Source organism: Dendropsophus ebraccatus, chromosome 5 (assembly GCF_027789765.1).
Source record: "Dendropsophus ebraccatus isolate aDenEbr1 chromosome 5, aDenEbr1.pat, whole genome shotgun sequence".
Lineage (NCBI taxonomy): Eukaryota > Metazoa > Chordata > Amphibia > Anura > Hylidae > Dendropsophus > Dendropsophus ebraccatus.
In genome coordinates, this window is record NC_091458.1 from 45,483,349 (window position 1) to 45,501,796 (window position 18,448).

General features: G+C 39.0%; 1 protein-coding gene across 2 annotated transcripts in view; it reads left to right on the forward strand.

The window, feature by feature from the left end:
* Nucleotides 1–11,665, forward strand: part of HTR2A (5-hydroxytryptamine receptor 2A) — a 36,475-nt gene extending 24,810 nt beyond the window's left edge. For both annotated transcript variants that reach the window (XM_069972123.1, XM_069972124.1), the window contains exon 4: nucleotides 10,210–11,665. In XM_069972123.1, coding sequence (XP_069828224.1) covers nucleotides 10,210–10,991 — 782 coding nt within the window. In that variant the 3' untranslated portion in view covers nucleotides 10,992–11,665. The remainder of the gene's footprint in view (nucleotides 1–10,209) is intronic.
* The last annotated feature ends 6,783 nt before the right edge of the window (nucleotides 11,666–18,448 follow it).

Here is an 18,448-nt window from a genome sequence, read left to right on the forward strand (position 1 = left end):
AAAAAAACAGCTGTTTGGTTGTTGTTTGTTTTTAATAATGAGGGCTGCAATTAATGTTCATGAATATAAATTGCAACCATCATTATAAAAAAAAAAATGGCTCTTATTTTGCCTAAAAAGACATTGTGGGAACATAGCCCAAAGGTGGTTTGATCAGTTTATCTAAAAGCTGGCATTATGTATGTTCCAGTGAGTGGTCCAGGAAATTATATATTTTTTTTACTTTTTTCAACTCCAAACATTGGTGTGCTAAGTGGGATAGTAAATTAACATTTCTGTGCTGATCTCTCTGACATAAAAAGAGCCATAATTTGAATAGCAAAAGCAACTTGTAGAATAAAATGTTATCTACTTATTGCATAAGTAAAGTTTTTCTTTCCACCAGTGCTGTAGTCATCCATATGTGGACTTACTATCTATCTACTATTGCCTAGGGGTCCAGCATTTGGCTATGTTCACAAAACTTCAATTTAAAATAACGTCCGTTATTGCCGCAATTTAACTGATTGCAATGCATTGAAGTCAATGGTAAGACAGACGTCCAATGCGCACAATGTATTGAATAACAAACGTTATTACCGCAGACGTCAAAATAATGATCATGACAATTGTTTTCCTACGTCTTTTGCAAAGAGCAAACGTACAGTATATTGATTGTTCACACATAGTTTTTCTTTTTTCACCGTTCTTTCTCCGCTTTTACTATTAAATACAATAGGCTTTTCAATTAAAGACACACCTAAAGGCCAACTAGTCCACCAAAACTAGAATAATGTACCAACAGCCGCCACTGCACTAAGGGAAGGCCAGACAGCTAAATAACGTCCGTTATTTTATGTGTATACACTCCGGCCAGGATTCCATTGAAAGCAGCACTATGTAAGCTACGTAGTAATCACGGGCTGCTTACGAAGTGTGAACATAACCTAATAGTATACACTAAAGGAAAATTTTATCTAGAATCATTACATTTCATTTTGCAGTATTTATATTGTTTTTTTATCCATTTTAATTAGATGAATTAATGGAATCTAATGACCAAAAAGTCCTTTGATCAATGAGTTTTCTGCCTCTGTTTTTCTGGTTTCCCTTATGTAACCTAATATCTACATGATTTATGTTCCCGATACGCTATACATGCCTCGTGCAATAATAAACACAAGCCTTATATACAGCACATGAATTGTTGCAGGGAAGATGTGATAAATACAGTTGTTTCCCATTATATAGTGATCTTTGTAATGGGAAACCTTGCTGAAAGAAGAAGGAACAGTAATATTACTTACATATAAACAATAGCTGCTCTGTCGCCTCGGTGGTAAATGTGTTAAATTGCTTTTTGCTGTGAAGGGAAACACAAATTATTGCAACAATCACTGTGTAAATGAGCAAATCTACAAATGATCTGTTTGCTAAAAAAAAAATTCCTCTGATCTCTCTTTCTGCTAGAATTCCACTGTTTTCTGTAAAATTGGATTTTAATACCTTATAATGAATGTAAGGTTTTACTACAAGCAAAATATTCTTCATAAGGAAAATTCTTATAGCTATATGTTTGATCAGTGTTAAAGGGGTTATCCAAAAGAAATTATCTTATGTAAATACTATACTTATAAAGAATAATTTTGCTACTGAAATCTATCCTGCTTTTGAATTTATGCTTAAAATTCACACTCAAACTGAAGACAAGAGTGGTGCTGTTTCTGGATGAAAGAGGCCATTGGATGACCCCTTTAAGGCTAGTTTCACACATGGCAGTTTTTTTTTGTGTTTTTTTTAAACTGCCACTGCAGTTTTTGAGCCAAGGCCAGAATTGGACCCAATAGGAAGCAGAAGTCTTTTCTTTATATTTCCCGTTCCTTTTAAATGCACATCTGGCTTTTGGTGAGATCAGTGAGGGTCGGGGCAGTTGGACCCCCCACGCCCCACCCCAGCGATCAGCTAGTTATCCCCTATTCTATGGATAGGGGATAACAAGCCCAGATGGAAATACCTCTTTGGCTATGTTCAAACAACGTCAAAAATTGAGAAATGGCGCCATATTTTGATATTTAAAAAAAAGTCTGTGATTTAACTGACTGCAATGGCAATGCATTGAAGTCAATGGGAAAACAGTTGTCCAATGCAAACAATGTATTTAATAATGGACGTTTTTACCGGGGACGTCAAATAATAATAAACATCATTATTATTTTTAGAGGACTTTTGCAAACAGCGGACGTTTTTTAATAGTTGTTCACTAGAGATGAGCGGACTTTTTGGATATCTGGTTTGTATGAACCAGAACAATCGGCCCCGGATTTCCGCTGTCTGCCGACTCCGTGCAACGGGTGGATACCTCCTAAGGAAAAACTGGGATACAGCCAATGCCAATGAATTATTGTTTGCCTCAGGTTTTTACGTTACACATTTAAAAAATAATTTGGTTGACATTTTTTCTAATTTTCCATACTAATATTTTATAAAATATTCCTGAAAACTTGCAACCTTTACCCTGACCACTAAGCCTATTAATAATATGACACTTTCTGTTCTGCACAGATGTTCAGCAATCTCCTTGCTATCAACACAGACAGAATTACAATTAAAGATGACGCCTAGATAGATAAGATGGGAACAGGCTGTTCATAATAGGTGACGGACAATGGTAGTTTTCAGGGGAAAAACATGTAGTCTGTATGAAGAGAAAACAGGGCTCATACAGTAAGCTGTAGAAGCAAAAGTAAGCACAATATGGAGAAAATGTTTTTTTGCACCATAATTAGTAGAAAGCAAGAATAGACAAAATATTGCTTAAGGCTAGGTTGGCACTGCTTAACGGATCTGTTTTGTAAATGGGTACTTTTAACATACAGAAAAATGTAATCAACCATGTTTTTGTGTACATTAAAAATATTTTTTTTTTAAAAAGGGTCCGTTTTGATCTCTTTTTTTTAAATAATGTAAGTCAATAGAAAAATAGATGGATTGCACACAATTGCATCCATTTTTCACATGTTTTTGCTCCATAAAACAGAAACGTTAAACAGAATGTTAATGTTAAAATGCTAGAATGTTCAACAGAGTGTGAACTTAGCCTTACCAAGACACTTCTCCAAGTTAATGGCTCATACTAACAAAACATGTCCCTGTATTTATAGTAAACTCTGACATCCATCCTAATGTTCCCTATCATCCAACAGTCTCACGAGATGCAAACTATGTCAGATTAGAACTATGCAGAGTTATTTTTTTAACTCAACTTCACACCCAAGCCAAAGTGTCTACTATAGGGCCCATGGAGTAAAGTGTTTGTGTGTGTGTGTGTGTGGGGGGGGGGGGGGGGGGGGGGGGGGGTCTGGGGAAACCCAGCACAATACACAGTGGGGGAGATTTATCAAACATGGTGTAAAGTGAAACTGGCTCAGTTGCCCCTAGCAACCAATCAGATTCCACCTTTCATTTTCCAAAGAGTCTGTGAGGAATGAAAGGTGGAATCTGATTGGTTGCTAGGGGCAACTGAGCCAGTTTTACTTTACACCATATTTGATAAATCTCCCCCAATGTCTTGTGCTAGGATTATCTATTCAGCACTCAGGCTAAAGGAGAAAAAGGGGATAACTTGCAGCATAAAACTTAGAAATTACCTTGAGGGAATGTTGCAGTTGGACATATAGATTATATCAAGATGATATTTAGGGCTATGTTCACACAATGTATTTTTTGAATTAATCAGGGCTGTTGTTGCAATTTGCAAAAACGTCCATGATTAATTCAAAAAGGTACTTTGCATTGAAAATTAATGGGATCCTGGCCGGAGTGTATACACATAGTATACGTTCTGGTCGGGATTGCAAGTGGCTGCATGGAAAACTGACATGTCAGTTTTCTGCGGCCGATATTAATTGAGTAGCGGCCACACAGAACTATCAGTCCACACAATGGAAAGTGCGGCTCCAGCCGCACTTTCTATTGTGTGCTATGGTGAATTGAGATGCGGGCACACATGGATTCACCCGCATCCCAATTTAACATTGATGAAGTTCATTCGGCCGGTACTGCAGTACTAGTTGGAATGATCTTCACTGACACCGGCCATTCTGTGACACAGCCGGGTTACAGAAGGGGCAGTGTCATACAGCGTGTGAACTCGGCCTATTCCTGTAAGAAGCCGAAATATTTCAGAGTTTATATTAAAACTATCAGCAAATTAGATAAATCTAACCTGCTGATAGCTTCCTATAGCATACAGGGGCTGAGGATAAAGGTATGTGTCTTACCTTTATCCTCGGTGCCATTTCTGTGTATTTAGTAGTTATATACACAGGCTAATTGAGCGCTTTGGAGCACTGGGCAGGACTACTGTCCCCAGAGTACCATTCCACCTCTGGCCAGCCTGTCCTTCCTAATGAATATCAACAGAGCAGGCCAACCAAGGGAAGGTCAGTGCTCTGGGAGGTGGTAGTCCCACCCCCAGTGCTCCAGAGCATCCAATTAGCCTGTGCATGTTACTACTAAATATGGAAATGGTGCAGAGGATTAAGGTAAGATACATAACTTCACCTTATTAGCAGGTTGGATTCATCTAACCTGCTGATGGGTTTCCTTATTTTTTTGTGTGTTCTATGTGTATTATGTAGTAATGTGTTCATGTATGATTGTAATGCACGTAACTATTCCTCTTCAATCCTTTTATGACACCGCATTGATATGTAATCCTTGCTATGTTTTAGGGCACAGGTGCTGTCTCACTACTGTGGAGCCCACCCTGCTGAATCTAAGTAGAAAGACTAGCTTTATACACTTCAGAATTCATCCTGCTTCATCTATTCACAGTCACATAATCAATAAACACCAGTGACCCAGTTCCATTGGAAGCCATTCATGCCTATGCCATAACACTGCTTGACAGGTGATGTGATCGGATCATGGGCCCTTCTTTTCCTTCTTCATACTGTTTTCTTCCTATAATCTTGATTTCATTTGGCCAAAGACTCTTCTTCCAGAGCTGTGTGTTTTTTCTATATACATAGTATAGTGTAGCGTTATGAGGGCTTGTTTTTGTGCAAGGCAAATGGCACAATTTAGGTAATGTTTACATCTGCATCAGATGCTCCAGTTTTTTGTTTTCATCTGCTCCATCTGAAAGCAGAAAAAAATAACAATGGAGCAAGCAAATCCTCTGCACTACAAACACCAGCAGAGCCCAACAGACCTCATTAACTTAGCTAATGGGATTTCTGGTATTTCCAGCTTTCTGTTTATCATCTAACTGGACTTTAATGGACAAAAATTCTGTAATGGCTGCAAATGTGAAGATAGCTTTACCTCCATTCTGTGGGTTGGTACAGATCCAGTGATGGCAAATATGTATAGCTTTTTTTTTTTTTTTAGTGTTTTCACTATTTTAGTACTTTGCACAATAAAATTTGTTATACAAAAAAAATATTTTGTATAGTTACATTAAAAAAACATTAATTTTTTTTATGTTTCCACTACAGTGGGCTGACTAAGGTAAAGGTAGTGTACAATAGAGCTTCCTACCCGAAATCAGGAGATATAACTCTTATTTCAATCCGTCACTCAGGCGCCAAGATACAAGCTTTAAAATTTTATGCAGATTGAGATATAAAGTCCATGGGCTGTTCTTCTGTTCTGCAAAAACTTCTTGTTGGGTTTTTTACGCCTAGTCTTCATCTCCTAATTTGCATATAGATTGTAAAGCTTATATCTCAGCGATGGAGTGACATATTGAAATAAGAGTGAATGAGAATGATTCAGGATAGAAAGCTTTATTGTACACTCCCTTTACCTTAAAGTGATATTGTCACCCATACAAACACGGCTGCTACACATTGCAGATGTACCCTATTTAGGGATGTCTGTGGCTTCCTAATGGTCCATTTACACAGAAAGGTTATCTGACAGATTATCTGCCAAAGATGTGAAGCCAAAGCCAAGAATGGATTTGAAAATAGACAAAATCTCAGGCTTTCCTTTATGACTTAAAGCGTAACTGTCATGTTTTTTTTTATTGCAGAAATCAGTAGTATAAGCGATTTTAAGAAACTCTGTAATAGGTTTCATCAGCCAAAAAAGCCTCCTTCTGTACTCAAGAAGCAATCTCCCAGCCTCCCCCCCTGACTTCTTATCTGTGCATTATCAGGCAAACACGTCTTCATTACAGAGAAGCCAGTGAAGACAGGCTCTGCTCTCTCCATTGTAAGCCTAGGAAGGGGGGAGGGGCCGAGGGAGACGAGGGAGCAGGAAGAGGTGACATGAAGGTCAGCTGTTTGTAGACTCTCTGGGCACCTAAAACGCTGGATTCTGGGGTCAGAAAGGTCAGTGCTTATCTATGAACTTACTGAGAGAAGATTGCAGGGTGTTGTGCTGTGCAGGACTGCTCCGTGCTCAGTCACTCCTAACAGCCCCTCCCCTCTCCATAGCCACATAATGGAGACAGAATTCCTGCTTCATTTGATGTGAGGGGGGAGGCTGGGAGATTGCTTTTTCAGTACAGAAGGAAACTCTTTTAGTACATAAAACCTATTACAGAGTTTCTTAAAATCGCTTGTACTGTTGATATTTAATGTTTTCAGAAAAATGGCCCTGAAATGACAGTTACGCTTTTATCTCTGTTTATAGTCCATTCCTGGCTTTGGCTTCAAATCTTTGGCAGATAATCTGTCAGATAATCTTTCTGTGTAAAACCCTTAGCTGTAAAAATGTTTTTATCATTGGTTGGTGGACAGTTACACCAAGGCAGGGCTTCTCTGCCGTTGAGTCCCCTCTCTTAGTTTTTAGTGGGATGAGTTGTAGGTTTTCTTGTTACTTTTTTGAGGTTTGTTTTTTGAGGGGGGTGAAAAACGTCCTAATATTTTTTAGTTGTCACAGTGTATATTGTTTAGGTTGTTTGAATTATAATTATACCATATTTTACATATTTGCGTTTTTTGCACACTTTAAAAAATAAAAACACTTTTTTCATATATATAGAAAAGGGGATTTAGTTAATTATTTTATTATTTTTATATTATAGTTTTCTATTTTGAATAGAAAACTATTTTAAATATTTTAAATGTAACCTTTTTTATAACAAATAATACTATATATATATATATATATATATATATTTATTTACAAATATCATTTACATTCGTATATAACTAGGAAAACAATATGCAGATTTTATAACAGAAGATAAATGTTAGCCTGCTATATAGTTATTACATTTACACAATTACACAAATATGATGTATTAGAGCCCTAAAGTAGAGAGGCATACATGTGTTCTTTTACCTCTATTCTTTAGAAAGCTCAGGTTACATAATATTACAGCAGGGCAGATAACAAGTCCAGCACATACAGGTTATTTATTCCCTGATGCATTCTACAACATATTTTTGAGGAGGGAGAAATAAAAGAAACTATTGACATTGTAAGTAGGACTCATGAAGCACTAATGCTCTACACTGCACAGGGATTTCACATTGCGACTTACTCTAGATGACCTAAATCTTATGCTTTCCACAGCCCCCCCTTCCCCGCTTCGTGACTCATGCCTTAGTGTGTTGCCGCATGAAAGGAAAAACTGATAAAGATAGGAAAAGAAGAAACGATGATTTGGGAAAGATAAATACAAGAGTGAGAAATCTCTTTTGTGGATTATTTTGTGATGTTGGGCAGGAAGATAGCACCAAGGAATAGGAAGTGCGCTTTAGCTCAGCACAATGGAAGGCAGAAAATAGACCAAAAATAAAGCAGAAGATCTATTATGGTCCTGGTGTATTGGTGAGCACACAATTACGGATTTGGAGAGTGCATGTACAGTCATGGCCAAAAGTTTTGAGAATGACACAAATATTATATTTTACCATGATCTGCTGCCCTCTGATTTTTATGTGTGTTTGTCAGATGTTTTCATCACATACAGAAATATAATTGCAACAAAAGCTTATGTTGACAGTTAGAATGAGTTAATGCAGCAAGTCAATATTTGCAGAGTTTTTTAGTCAATATTTGCAGAGTTGACCCTTCTTCTTCAGGACCTCTGCAATTCTCCCTGGCATGCTCTCAATCAACCTTTGGGCCAAATCCTGACTGCTAGCCGTCCATTCTTGCACAATCAATGCTTGCATTTTGTCCGAATTTGTTGGTTTTTGTTTGTCCACCCGTCTCTTGATGATTGACCACAAGTTCTCAATGGGATTAAGATCTGGGGCGTTTCCAGGCCATGGACCCAAAATCTCTATGTTTTGTTCCCTAAACCTTTTAGTTATCACCTTGCTTTATGGCAAGGTGCTCCATCATGTTGGAAAAGGCATTGTTGATCGCAAAACTGCTCTTGGACGGTTGGGAGAAGACTGGCGGTAGCGCTCACCTTGTCTTCTCCGAATAAGCTGTTTTCCAGATGTCCCAAACAATCGGAAAGGGGATTCATCAGAGAAATTGACTTTACTGTACCCTCAGCAGTGCACTCCCTGTACCTTTTGCAGAATATCAGTCTGTCCCTGATGTTTTTTCTGGAGAGAAGTGGCTTCTTTGCTGCCCTCATTGAGACCAGGCCTTGCTCTAAGAGTCTCGCCTCACAGTGCATGCAGATGCACTCACACCTGCCTGCTGCCATTCCTGAGCAAGCTCTGCATTGCTGGTAGCCCGATCCTGCAGCTGAAACACTTTTAAGAGACGGTCCTGGCGCTTGCTGGTCTTTCTTGGGCGCCCTGGAGCCTTTTTGGCAACAATGGAACCTCTCTCCTTGAAGTTCTTGATGATGCAATAGATTGTTGACTGAGGTGCAATCTTTCTAGCTGTGATACTCTTCCCTGTTAAGCCATTTTAGTGCAGTGCAATGATGACTGCACGTGTTTCTTTAGAGATAACCATGGTTACCAGAAGAGAAACAATGATGCCAAGCACCAGCCTCCTTTTAAAGTGTCCAGTGGTGTCATTCTTACTTAATTATGACAGATTGATCTCCAGCCCTGTCCTCATCAACACCCACACCTGTGTTAATGGAGCAATCACTGAAACGATGTTAGCTGGTCCTTTTAAGGCAGGGCTGCAATGATGTTGAAATGTGTTTTGGGGGATAAAGTTCATTTTCTAGGCAAATATTGACTTTGCAAGTAATTGCTGTTAAGCTGATCACTTTTTATAACATTCTGGAGTATATCCAAATTGCCATTTTAAAAACTGAAGCAGTAGATTTTGTAAAAATTTATATTTGTATCATTCTCAAAACTTTTGGCCATTAGTGTACAGACATTTCCCAATATATACTTGTTATTGAAAGGAGTTAAAGGAGTCCAGGATTAGATACATAGATGCTTTCTTCTAAAAACAGCACCACCTCTGTCCTCAGGTTGTGTATGGTATTACAATTCAGTTTTAATCACTTCATTAGAACTTAAGTGCAATACCACACCCAAACTAAGTACAAGAGTGACGCTGTTTCTGAAAGAAAGCAGGTATGTTTGTTTCTAATCCTAGATAACTCTTTCAATGTTCAGAGAATATATTCAAGGAAGCCACAGGTAAGTCAAAGTCATCAAAAGTAAAATGCTTTTATTTGCTGGTAACAAGTGGCTTTCCAGAGTCCCTCATGTACTAAGGACAGTAACGCCTCCTCGCTTCTCCTCCCATCGCTTTCCCTGCTTGGTTGAAGATCAGCTGAAACCTGAGCCCTGCTTCTAAATCTCTCACTTCACACAGTTTGTATGTACAGCACAGAAATTAGATTGAGAAACAGGGCTTGGCACTGCAAACTAAGCCCTGACCAGGATGGAAGGGGTAGTAACTAGAGATGAGCGAACCGAGTTCGGGTTTGAGTCGATCCGAACCCGATCATTCGGCATTTGATTAGCGGGGGCTGCAGAACTTGGATAAAGCTCTAAGGTTGTCTGGAAAACATGGATACAGCCAATGACTACATCCATGTTTTCCAGATAGCCTTAGGGCTTTATCCAACTTCAGCAGCCACCGCTAATCAAATGCCGAAAGTTCGGGTTCGGATCGACTCGAGCATGCTCCAGGTTCACTCATCTCTAGTAGTAACAGTATTGTAATAAGAAAGCAATGGGCAATATAAAGCATTCGTGCGGGCCAGGAATACCTGCAGTATATAGAGGGGCTAAAATAAAGGGACTGAGCTTAGAATTCTACTGAACTGGTTTCTGCCAACTCCAGTCTACAGACCATTCAGCGTTAACACTTTTCTTGTCTTTTGTTAAGGTATCTCCATGCCAGTGCCTGTGTTCGGACTACAAGATGACAGCAAGGTGTTCCACCAAGAAAACTGCTCCCTATCTGACGAGCACTTCATCATCGTTGGCTCCTTTGTAGCTTTTTTCATTCCCCTTATCATAATGGTGGTCACATACTTTCTAACTATAAGATCGCTGCAGAAAGAAGCTGACCTGTGTTTTAGTAACATGGGGGCAAAGAGCAAGCTGGCTTTGTTTAGTTTCCTCCCACAAACATCTATTTCATCAGAGAAACTTTTCCAGCGTTCTTTGCAAAAAGAGTTTGCGCCATATGGGAGGAAAACTATGCAGTCCATCAGCAACGAGCAGAAAGCCTCCAAGGTCCTGGGGATTGTGTTTTTCCTTTTCGTGATTATGTGGTGTCCATTTTTCATCACTAATGTGATGGCCGTATTCTGCAAGGAATTGTGCAATGAGCACATTATAGGCGAGCTGCTGAAAGTATTTGTGTGGATTGGTTACCTGTCGTCAGCAGTCAATCCGCTCATATACACACTGTTCAACAAAACCTACCGCTCTGCGTTTTCACGGTACATTCAATGTCGGTACAGGGAAGAAAAAAAGCCTTTACAATTAATTCTAGTGAACACCATCCCAGCACTGGCTTACAACTCCAGTCAACTGCAGCTAGCACAAATGAAGAACCTGAAGAAGGAAGCAAAGAGCAAAACAAATGACTATTCTTTGGTTACTATAGGATTGCCCCCATTGGATAAACCATCTGCCAATGAAAACGTTAGTTGTTTGTGAATGTGGTTACGTGACAAACGTCAATGTGTTGTATACCAACCAAACGTGGAAGACGGATAAGAGTAAAGTATGGCCACCAAACGGCATAAAAGATTTTATAATGGAAACCAGGGTTGGATTTTCTATTTGGACAATGTGGAAATAAAAATATTTTTCACTGTCTGTAAGAAGGAGAAATAGAAGATTTGAGAGAAGATTTTATATGAGGCATGCCTCATCCGTCTATTGTACCTCAAATAATTCCCTCTATCTGTGATTGAGCACTTTAATGGTCTATGTTCTAGCCTAGGGCACCCTAACAGATATTGTGCCTATCAAAATGGAATTGTTCACATTTACTGAAGGTGGCCACACACATTTTATGGAATAATCATTGAATGAACGGCTGTCTGATAAATTACCATCAATGCAACCGTAAACATATTAGTCCTTTATGCCTATTTTAGTCATTCATGCTGGTCATTCATGATACAAGACACTGGGCAATGGTCTTTCATGAAAGGAATGTTAGAACGCTAGGAATTAAAATGTAAAACAAGCAAACTTAATTTAGAAGAGAATGATCATTTTAATTGAAACTGGACATTTTCAGCAACTTTAGGCTGGGTTCACACACAGTATATTTCAGGCAGTATTTGGTCCTCATGTCAGGTCCTCATAGCAACCAAAACCAGGAGTGGATTAAAAACATAGAAAGGATCTGTTCACACAATGGTGAAATTGAGTGGATGGCCGCCATATAACGGTAAATAACTGCCATTATTTCAATACAGAAGCCGTTATTTTAAAATAACAGCACATATTTGCCATTAAATGATGGCCATCCACTAAATTACAACATTGTGTTAACATAGCCTTTCTGTGCTTTCAATCCACTCCTGGTTTTGGTTGATGAGGACCAAATACTGCCTGAAATATACATAGTGTGAACCCAGCCTTAATGTGTGTGGCTACCTTAAAGTGCTATTGCACTTTTTAAAATATTCAAAGTTTAAAATACTCTTGGTACTGCAAAAAATGAAAGAAAACATAGTATACTCACCTGCCCTGATCCCTCACTGTTACTTCCACTGATGTACAAACCCTGCAGGAAGTGACATTTTCATTTTAAAAAACACTTTTGTCAGAGAGACATGCCAAAGGTTTTGATGGATCCAGATCTGTATGTTCAAACCCTGACCGATCATGAGAAAGCTCCCCGCACTGCCACATGGTCCACTCCCCACTCTGTGTCAGTGAGAAAACACAGCCTCATAGACTTTTATTACAAGTTCGGCTTATCAGGTGACACCGAGCCGGGAGAGGATGGAGCACAGACTTCTCCATGCTCATTCTACTGATTGGTACAGGTCTGAACACTCAGACTGATCAAAACTTTTGACATGTCACTCTGACATGTCAAATGTTTTTTTAAATGACAGTGACACTTTGACACTCAGCTGATAACTGTCTGAGACTGATCACCTCTGACTGAACTGGCAGTTCCTGCATGGTTGGCTAGTCATCAGAAGCAGGAAGAAGCAAAAAGCATTAAAGACCAGTTGGAACAGCAGTTGCAGGGAATAATGGCAGGTGAGTATGCTTTATTTTTTATTATTGTAAATTAAACAAAACAAAAACAAAAATAGAAACCTTTAAAGGGGTAGTGCACCCAAAAAAAATTTCTTTCAAATCAACTGCTGCCATGAAGTGCCAGAGATTTGTAATTTACTTCTATTAAAAAATCTCAAGCCTTCCAGTACTTATCAGCTGCTGTATGCCCAGCAGGAAGTGGTATTATTTCCAGTCTGGAGAGCAGGAGAGGTTTTCTATGGGGATTTGCTCCTTTTCTGGACAGTTCCTGACATGGACAGAGGAGGCAACAGAGAGCACTGTGTCAGATAGGAAAGAAAATACCACTTCCTGCTGGACACACAGCAGCTGATAAGTACTGGAAGGTTTGAGATTTTTTAATAGAAGTAAATTACAAATCTCTGGCACTTCATGGCAGCAGTTGATTTGAAAGAAAAACATTTTTGGTGCACTACCCCTTTAAATCTTCATAATGTCAATAATATTTTTTTCCCCATTTTCCCAAGTGTACCTTTTCAGAGACATGCCAAAAGTTTTGATCGGTCTGAGTACCGATCGGTAGGACAAGCCAGGAGAAAACTGGCCCTCCACCAGCTCAGTGTCACATGATGAGTTGGGCTCATAGTGTCATAGAGTCTATAGAGCCCGACTTATATCACGTGACGGAGCTGCAGCGCAGTGCTCTCCTCACTCGTTCTCCTGATTGGTACGGGTCTGAACACTCAGACCTGGGTCGTTCAAAACTTTTGGCATGTTTCTGTGACATATCAAATATTTTGAATGACTCCACATATTTTATGCATGTGACTAGCTGCTTTCAATAGCCCCATGTTTACTCTTGAAAACAGCAGATTGACTCCATGCTGTAATAGTCACATAGGTTAAACGATTTATCCCAAAATGCAGCTGTGGAGGGGAGAGACTGATAGTCAGTGCCTGCTGCCAGGAAACATGGAGTTCATTCACATATATGGCTGTGGTCCATTAAAATGCAAGCCTTGCCTACAAACGTGCTCTCTGTTCAGAATTATAATATAATATCATAATATAATATAGGACATGTAGAGAGGGGTTGTCTTTATAAGATGATATCCTATATACTATATATGATTGGAAAAGACTATACATAGTGGTGCAAGAAAAGTAAAGAAAGTTTTAAGGTCACTGTAGATAAAGATTGTCATATAAATGTTATAGGTTGTATATACTTGCATCAAAATTATCTAAAATCATAGTAATTCCACTCAAAATCTGAAAATGTAGATGTGACCTTTCCTGCATTCCCATGTGGATTTTTTCTTTATTCCGAGAATTGAATATGCAGGTTAAAGGGTTCTCTGCTTTGGACAATCCCTACTACAGGGCTTCTTTAACAAAACTAATAAAGTGTTTCTCTGCTACAACTCCAGGGTTCAGATGTAAGGTTGGCATTACATGAGCGGAAAACAGCACCTGGCTATAGCTATAGAGAATAAATGGTGCATGACCCGCCACTCCAATCAGCCTGGAGAGTAGGGTGATCTTTGATCATTCTTGAGATTCTAGTGGGTCCCAAAAGTCAGACCTCCCATGATCAGAAATTATTTTTAATGGAAATCATTCCTAGACGTCAGAAATCAAAGGTTTTAGATGTCAAACAAATATTCCTCATCTTTACCTTTTCTATTATTTATATGTGGACACCAATCTGCAGAGAGTCAGAGAGTCCGGACCCTCAAAGATTGCTAAGAACAAGCCTCTCAGCTATATTACAGTATATCACACATAATATCTTACAAGGTTTTGCTAAATGACCAAGATGATATCCAGTTTTTAGAAGTGTGAGAGGGTCTAAGACGCGCTTCTTCCAGACCCATGATCTTTCCTTTGTGGCCATTTCGTTGATGCAGTGAAGCCCGCTCATTTAGCTTTGATACTGGTGCCCCAATCTGAGAAGGACCTATCCTACCCGCCCTGACCCTACAGACCTTCAAAGGTTTCTTCCATAAAATTAACATTGGAAAACTATACTTGAGTGTATGGTCTATATAAAGTCTCAGGTCACCTTTGGAGACCACTGTACAATTTATATACAACATATATACAGTAATCTACATAAACAGTTGATTGCATTACAACTCTTATATTGATCCTAAATGACAGCTTCTATTAAAGGGGTTTTAGTACAATAGACACTTATCCATCGAATGACAGGAAGGGATAAGTGTTTGATCATGATGGGAATTAAAGGGATCATCCAGGATTAGAAAAGTATGGCCACTCTCTTCTAGAAACAGCACCTCTCTTGTCCTCAGTTTGGAGCTCAGTTCCATTGAAGTGAATGGAGCTGAATTGTAATACCACACACAACCTGAGGACAGGTGTGGCGCTGTTTTTGAAACAATGTAGCTGTTTTTTTCTAATCCTGTATGTCCCTTTAACCACTGGGACCTTGAGAACAGAAAGCCCAGATGGGAATGTGAATTGAGTGACAGTGTGCAGACCTGACTGAGAGTGCCAAAAGTAACTGGGTACGGGGCTCAGTAAACGTCAGCATTTCCATAGACAATGAATGGAGCAGCGCTCGAGTCTGCACAATGATGCTGCATTCAGAGTAATGTTTGGGAGTCTCATTCTAAAGACTGCGGTGGGTGTCAGCAGTCAGACCCCCTTTTATAGAATTCACAATACTATTTGCTGCTATTGGAAACTGTCTACTGGCACATTCATACTGGCAGATTAGTTGAATACCTTTAAAGGCATTATATAAGATTAGAAAAACATGGCTGCTTTCTTCCAAACATACCACCCAAGTCTTGCAGTATTACAACTCAGCTCCATCCACTTCAATAGAAGCAAACTGCAATACCACACACAACCTGAAAACAACAGTGGCACTGTTCGTGAAGGAAACAGTTTTGTTTTTCTAATCCTGGCAACCCCTTTAATTTCGTTAGTTTTTTAGTACAATGATCTTTATAAAGGTACCACTTCACAGATCTCCAGCACAAACTCTGATCAGGCAGTGAGCCAGCAAGAAATGATCAGGCATGATGTCAGTTTTAAAACATGCAGAATTGTGAACGCAGCTTAAGATAAATAATTCAATGTGTTTATATAGTCAGATTTTATGTAGATTATTGTATACAGTATGAACATTGTACAGTGGCTTTCTTCAATGAATGAAGTCTGATGTCATATACTGATGTCATATACTGACTAGCTGAACTTTTATTCAAATACAATTTGCCCAGGATAAGGTTTGGCAATACAAGCGCACAATACTTACTTACTGGATGTCCCAGTGCTAGAAATATGGTTCTGGAAAATGATTCCATCTTTTTCTATTTATTTGAAGTAGGTGGGAATACAGATCACCTGGATTTTTGCAGTCATAAATTAGTATGTTATTTATATGGTTTTCTATAGATCATTTTGCTACATCTCTTGACCGTACTTACTGAAACGCCATATGAAGATGTCACTGGATTGTGGATTTCCTGTATACTTTAGCATAAGCTATTAATCATGAAAATTCTAATGAATTGAATGTACTTGTGGCACTTGTACCCATCGATCTGGATATCTTACAGTGTTTTTTTCCATTTGTTATTTAAAATCTCAATGTTTTTAATTTTAAGAACAAACAAATGGTTCATTTATGTGAAAATGCATTGTATATTTTTGAGCAATATTATAAATAAATCAATGCAGTTATTTTTAATACTGTGTCCTGTTTAGATCACTTGGGTAAATCTAACATACAAGTTAAACACCTTTTCAAATTTGAAATCATTGAATGTATCTTGTGGGCCTTATATTGTATGACCCACGTTAACAATACAAGTCTGCATGGATATGTCTGTCCTTTCCATGACCTCCCATTACTTCCCACATTCTAACAATATACTAGCAAGTTAATTGACTTCCAGTCAAATTGGCCCTAATGTGATATAGTTTCAGTTAAAGGGTCAGTGTCCTTTCAACAATTCAACCACCTATCAATAGTAGACGCAGCTATAAGAAATTTTGTACCAACGGGTATTATCAGAGAAAAAAAATTCTTTCTCTTCTTATCAGGCTCTTGTTTGCCCCTCCAACTTCTAAATTTGGAAAAACAGCTCAGTCCCTCCTGACAGGCAAAAAAAACTATAGGCTCACTGAGGGATCTGGTTACATGCTGCCCATATAAGGGGATAGAGAGGGGAGAGGGACAAATGTACGTTTATAGTGTTAGAGTTTATAGTGTTAGATGTGAACCCAGCTCTGAACTCACAGTTTACACAGCCTAGTACTTTATGTTGTTCTTTATGCTGCTGCTGCTTCTTAATGCAGGTACATTTGCTTTAAGTGTTGAAAATGAATGGAACGGTGTCGGCGTGGGGAATTAATGGAGCCATGTCATAGAGGGTCAGGGGTTTCCTGCCAGCCCACCTCTAGTGCTTCAGCCTAGGCCAGTGCCGGTAATAGACCAGCGCCGTGCGCGGGAATCAGGATGCAGTTCGAATGAAGTACTGCGGCACCGGCTTCCCCACGATGGTGCCATTCTATTCAAGTGCAACACTTAAAGTGAATGTCTTTCACAAATAAAGACACACCATGCACTTTCATCAAGATCATGTAAAACACCATGCATTGGAGAACAGTCTCCCCTCTTCTGTCTGTATGTGTGCGTAGTATATGGGAGACATCCCAGAGACTAGACACTAGCTCAGGGAGAGCTGAACATTAGAAGCCGGCAGGACAGAAATCTGATTAAAAATGCCATATACAAGTTATATAATGACCAGAAATAGTGGTAGTCCTCATCCTCATGTACACATATGACCTAGAAATCTCATTTACAAGCTGTGGAAAAATCTGTAAGGATCATCACCAAATTCGAGGCGGAAATTCTGGGAATTGTCAGCAAAATCCATAATTGTGGAGTGAACGTTGCTGAAAGTACTACGCCATCTGCTGTGTAGTGGTGGTGCAGGTTACTGCAGATCTACCTATTGAATTCAATAGAAGATGAGCTGCAGTAAGGCTGGGTTCACATTACGTTTTTGCAATACGTTTTTGCAATACGTTTTTTGCAAAAAACAGATGAAAAATGGATAGAAAAAACGGATGCATGTGTGTGCTTCCGTTTTTCCATTGACTTCTTTCATAAAAAAAAAAAAAAAACAGATCAAAACGATCAGGTTTTTTTAGCGGACACAAAAAATGAGGTCGACCACGTTTTTGTGTCCGCTAAAAAAAAACAGATCCGTTTCGATCCGTTTTTTTTTTTTTTTTACAATGGAAGTCAATTAAAAAAACGAATCAAAATGGATGCACAAACTTGCATCCGTTTTTTTTTTTTCCCTTCAAAAAACAGATGAAAAAAACGGATTGCAAAAATGTAGTGTGAACCCAGCCTTACCCTTGCCACCACTATTTGGTATTCCAGGACCATTCACTATGTATAGGTACAGCTCCCCTAAATAGCTGATTGGTGGGGGTGTCAGTTCGGGTGATCATCTTTTGGATAGGCCAACAATGTTAGAAACCTGGAAAACCTGGAAAAATATGGCCTTTTAGCTGATCTCGCTGATGTCCTATGGCTTCCCTGATCATTTTGTAATGAGAGAAAATTAGCTATAACCAAGGTCAATTTCCTAACTATCCATGAATGAATCCCATCTCTGTGAAGCAGTTCCTTTCTTTTGTGGTAATGAAGTGATATTGAATGGAGAACACGGCTTACAGTCCTGCTGAATGATGTCATTAGAGAACAGATGCACAGAAAAGGCAGAATGCACTGAAGAACACATGAGACTGGAGTGATGTGGCATCTGCTCGGCTAAGTGGAGTTTTCTATTACAAGCCCTAAGGACAACTCCATTTTTTACTATTGGCACTTAACCATTCCCTGATGTACA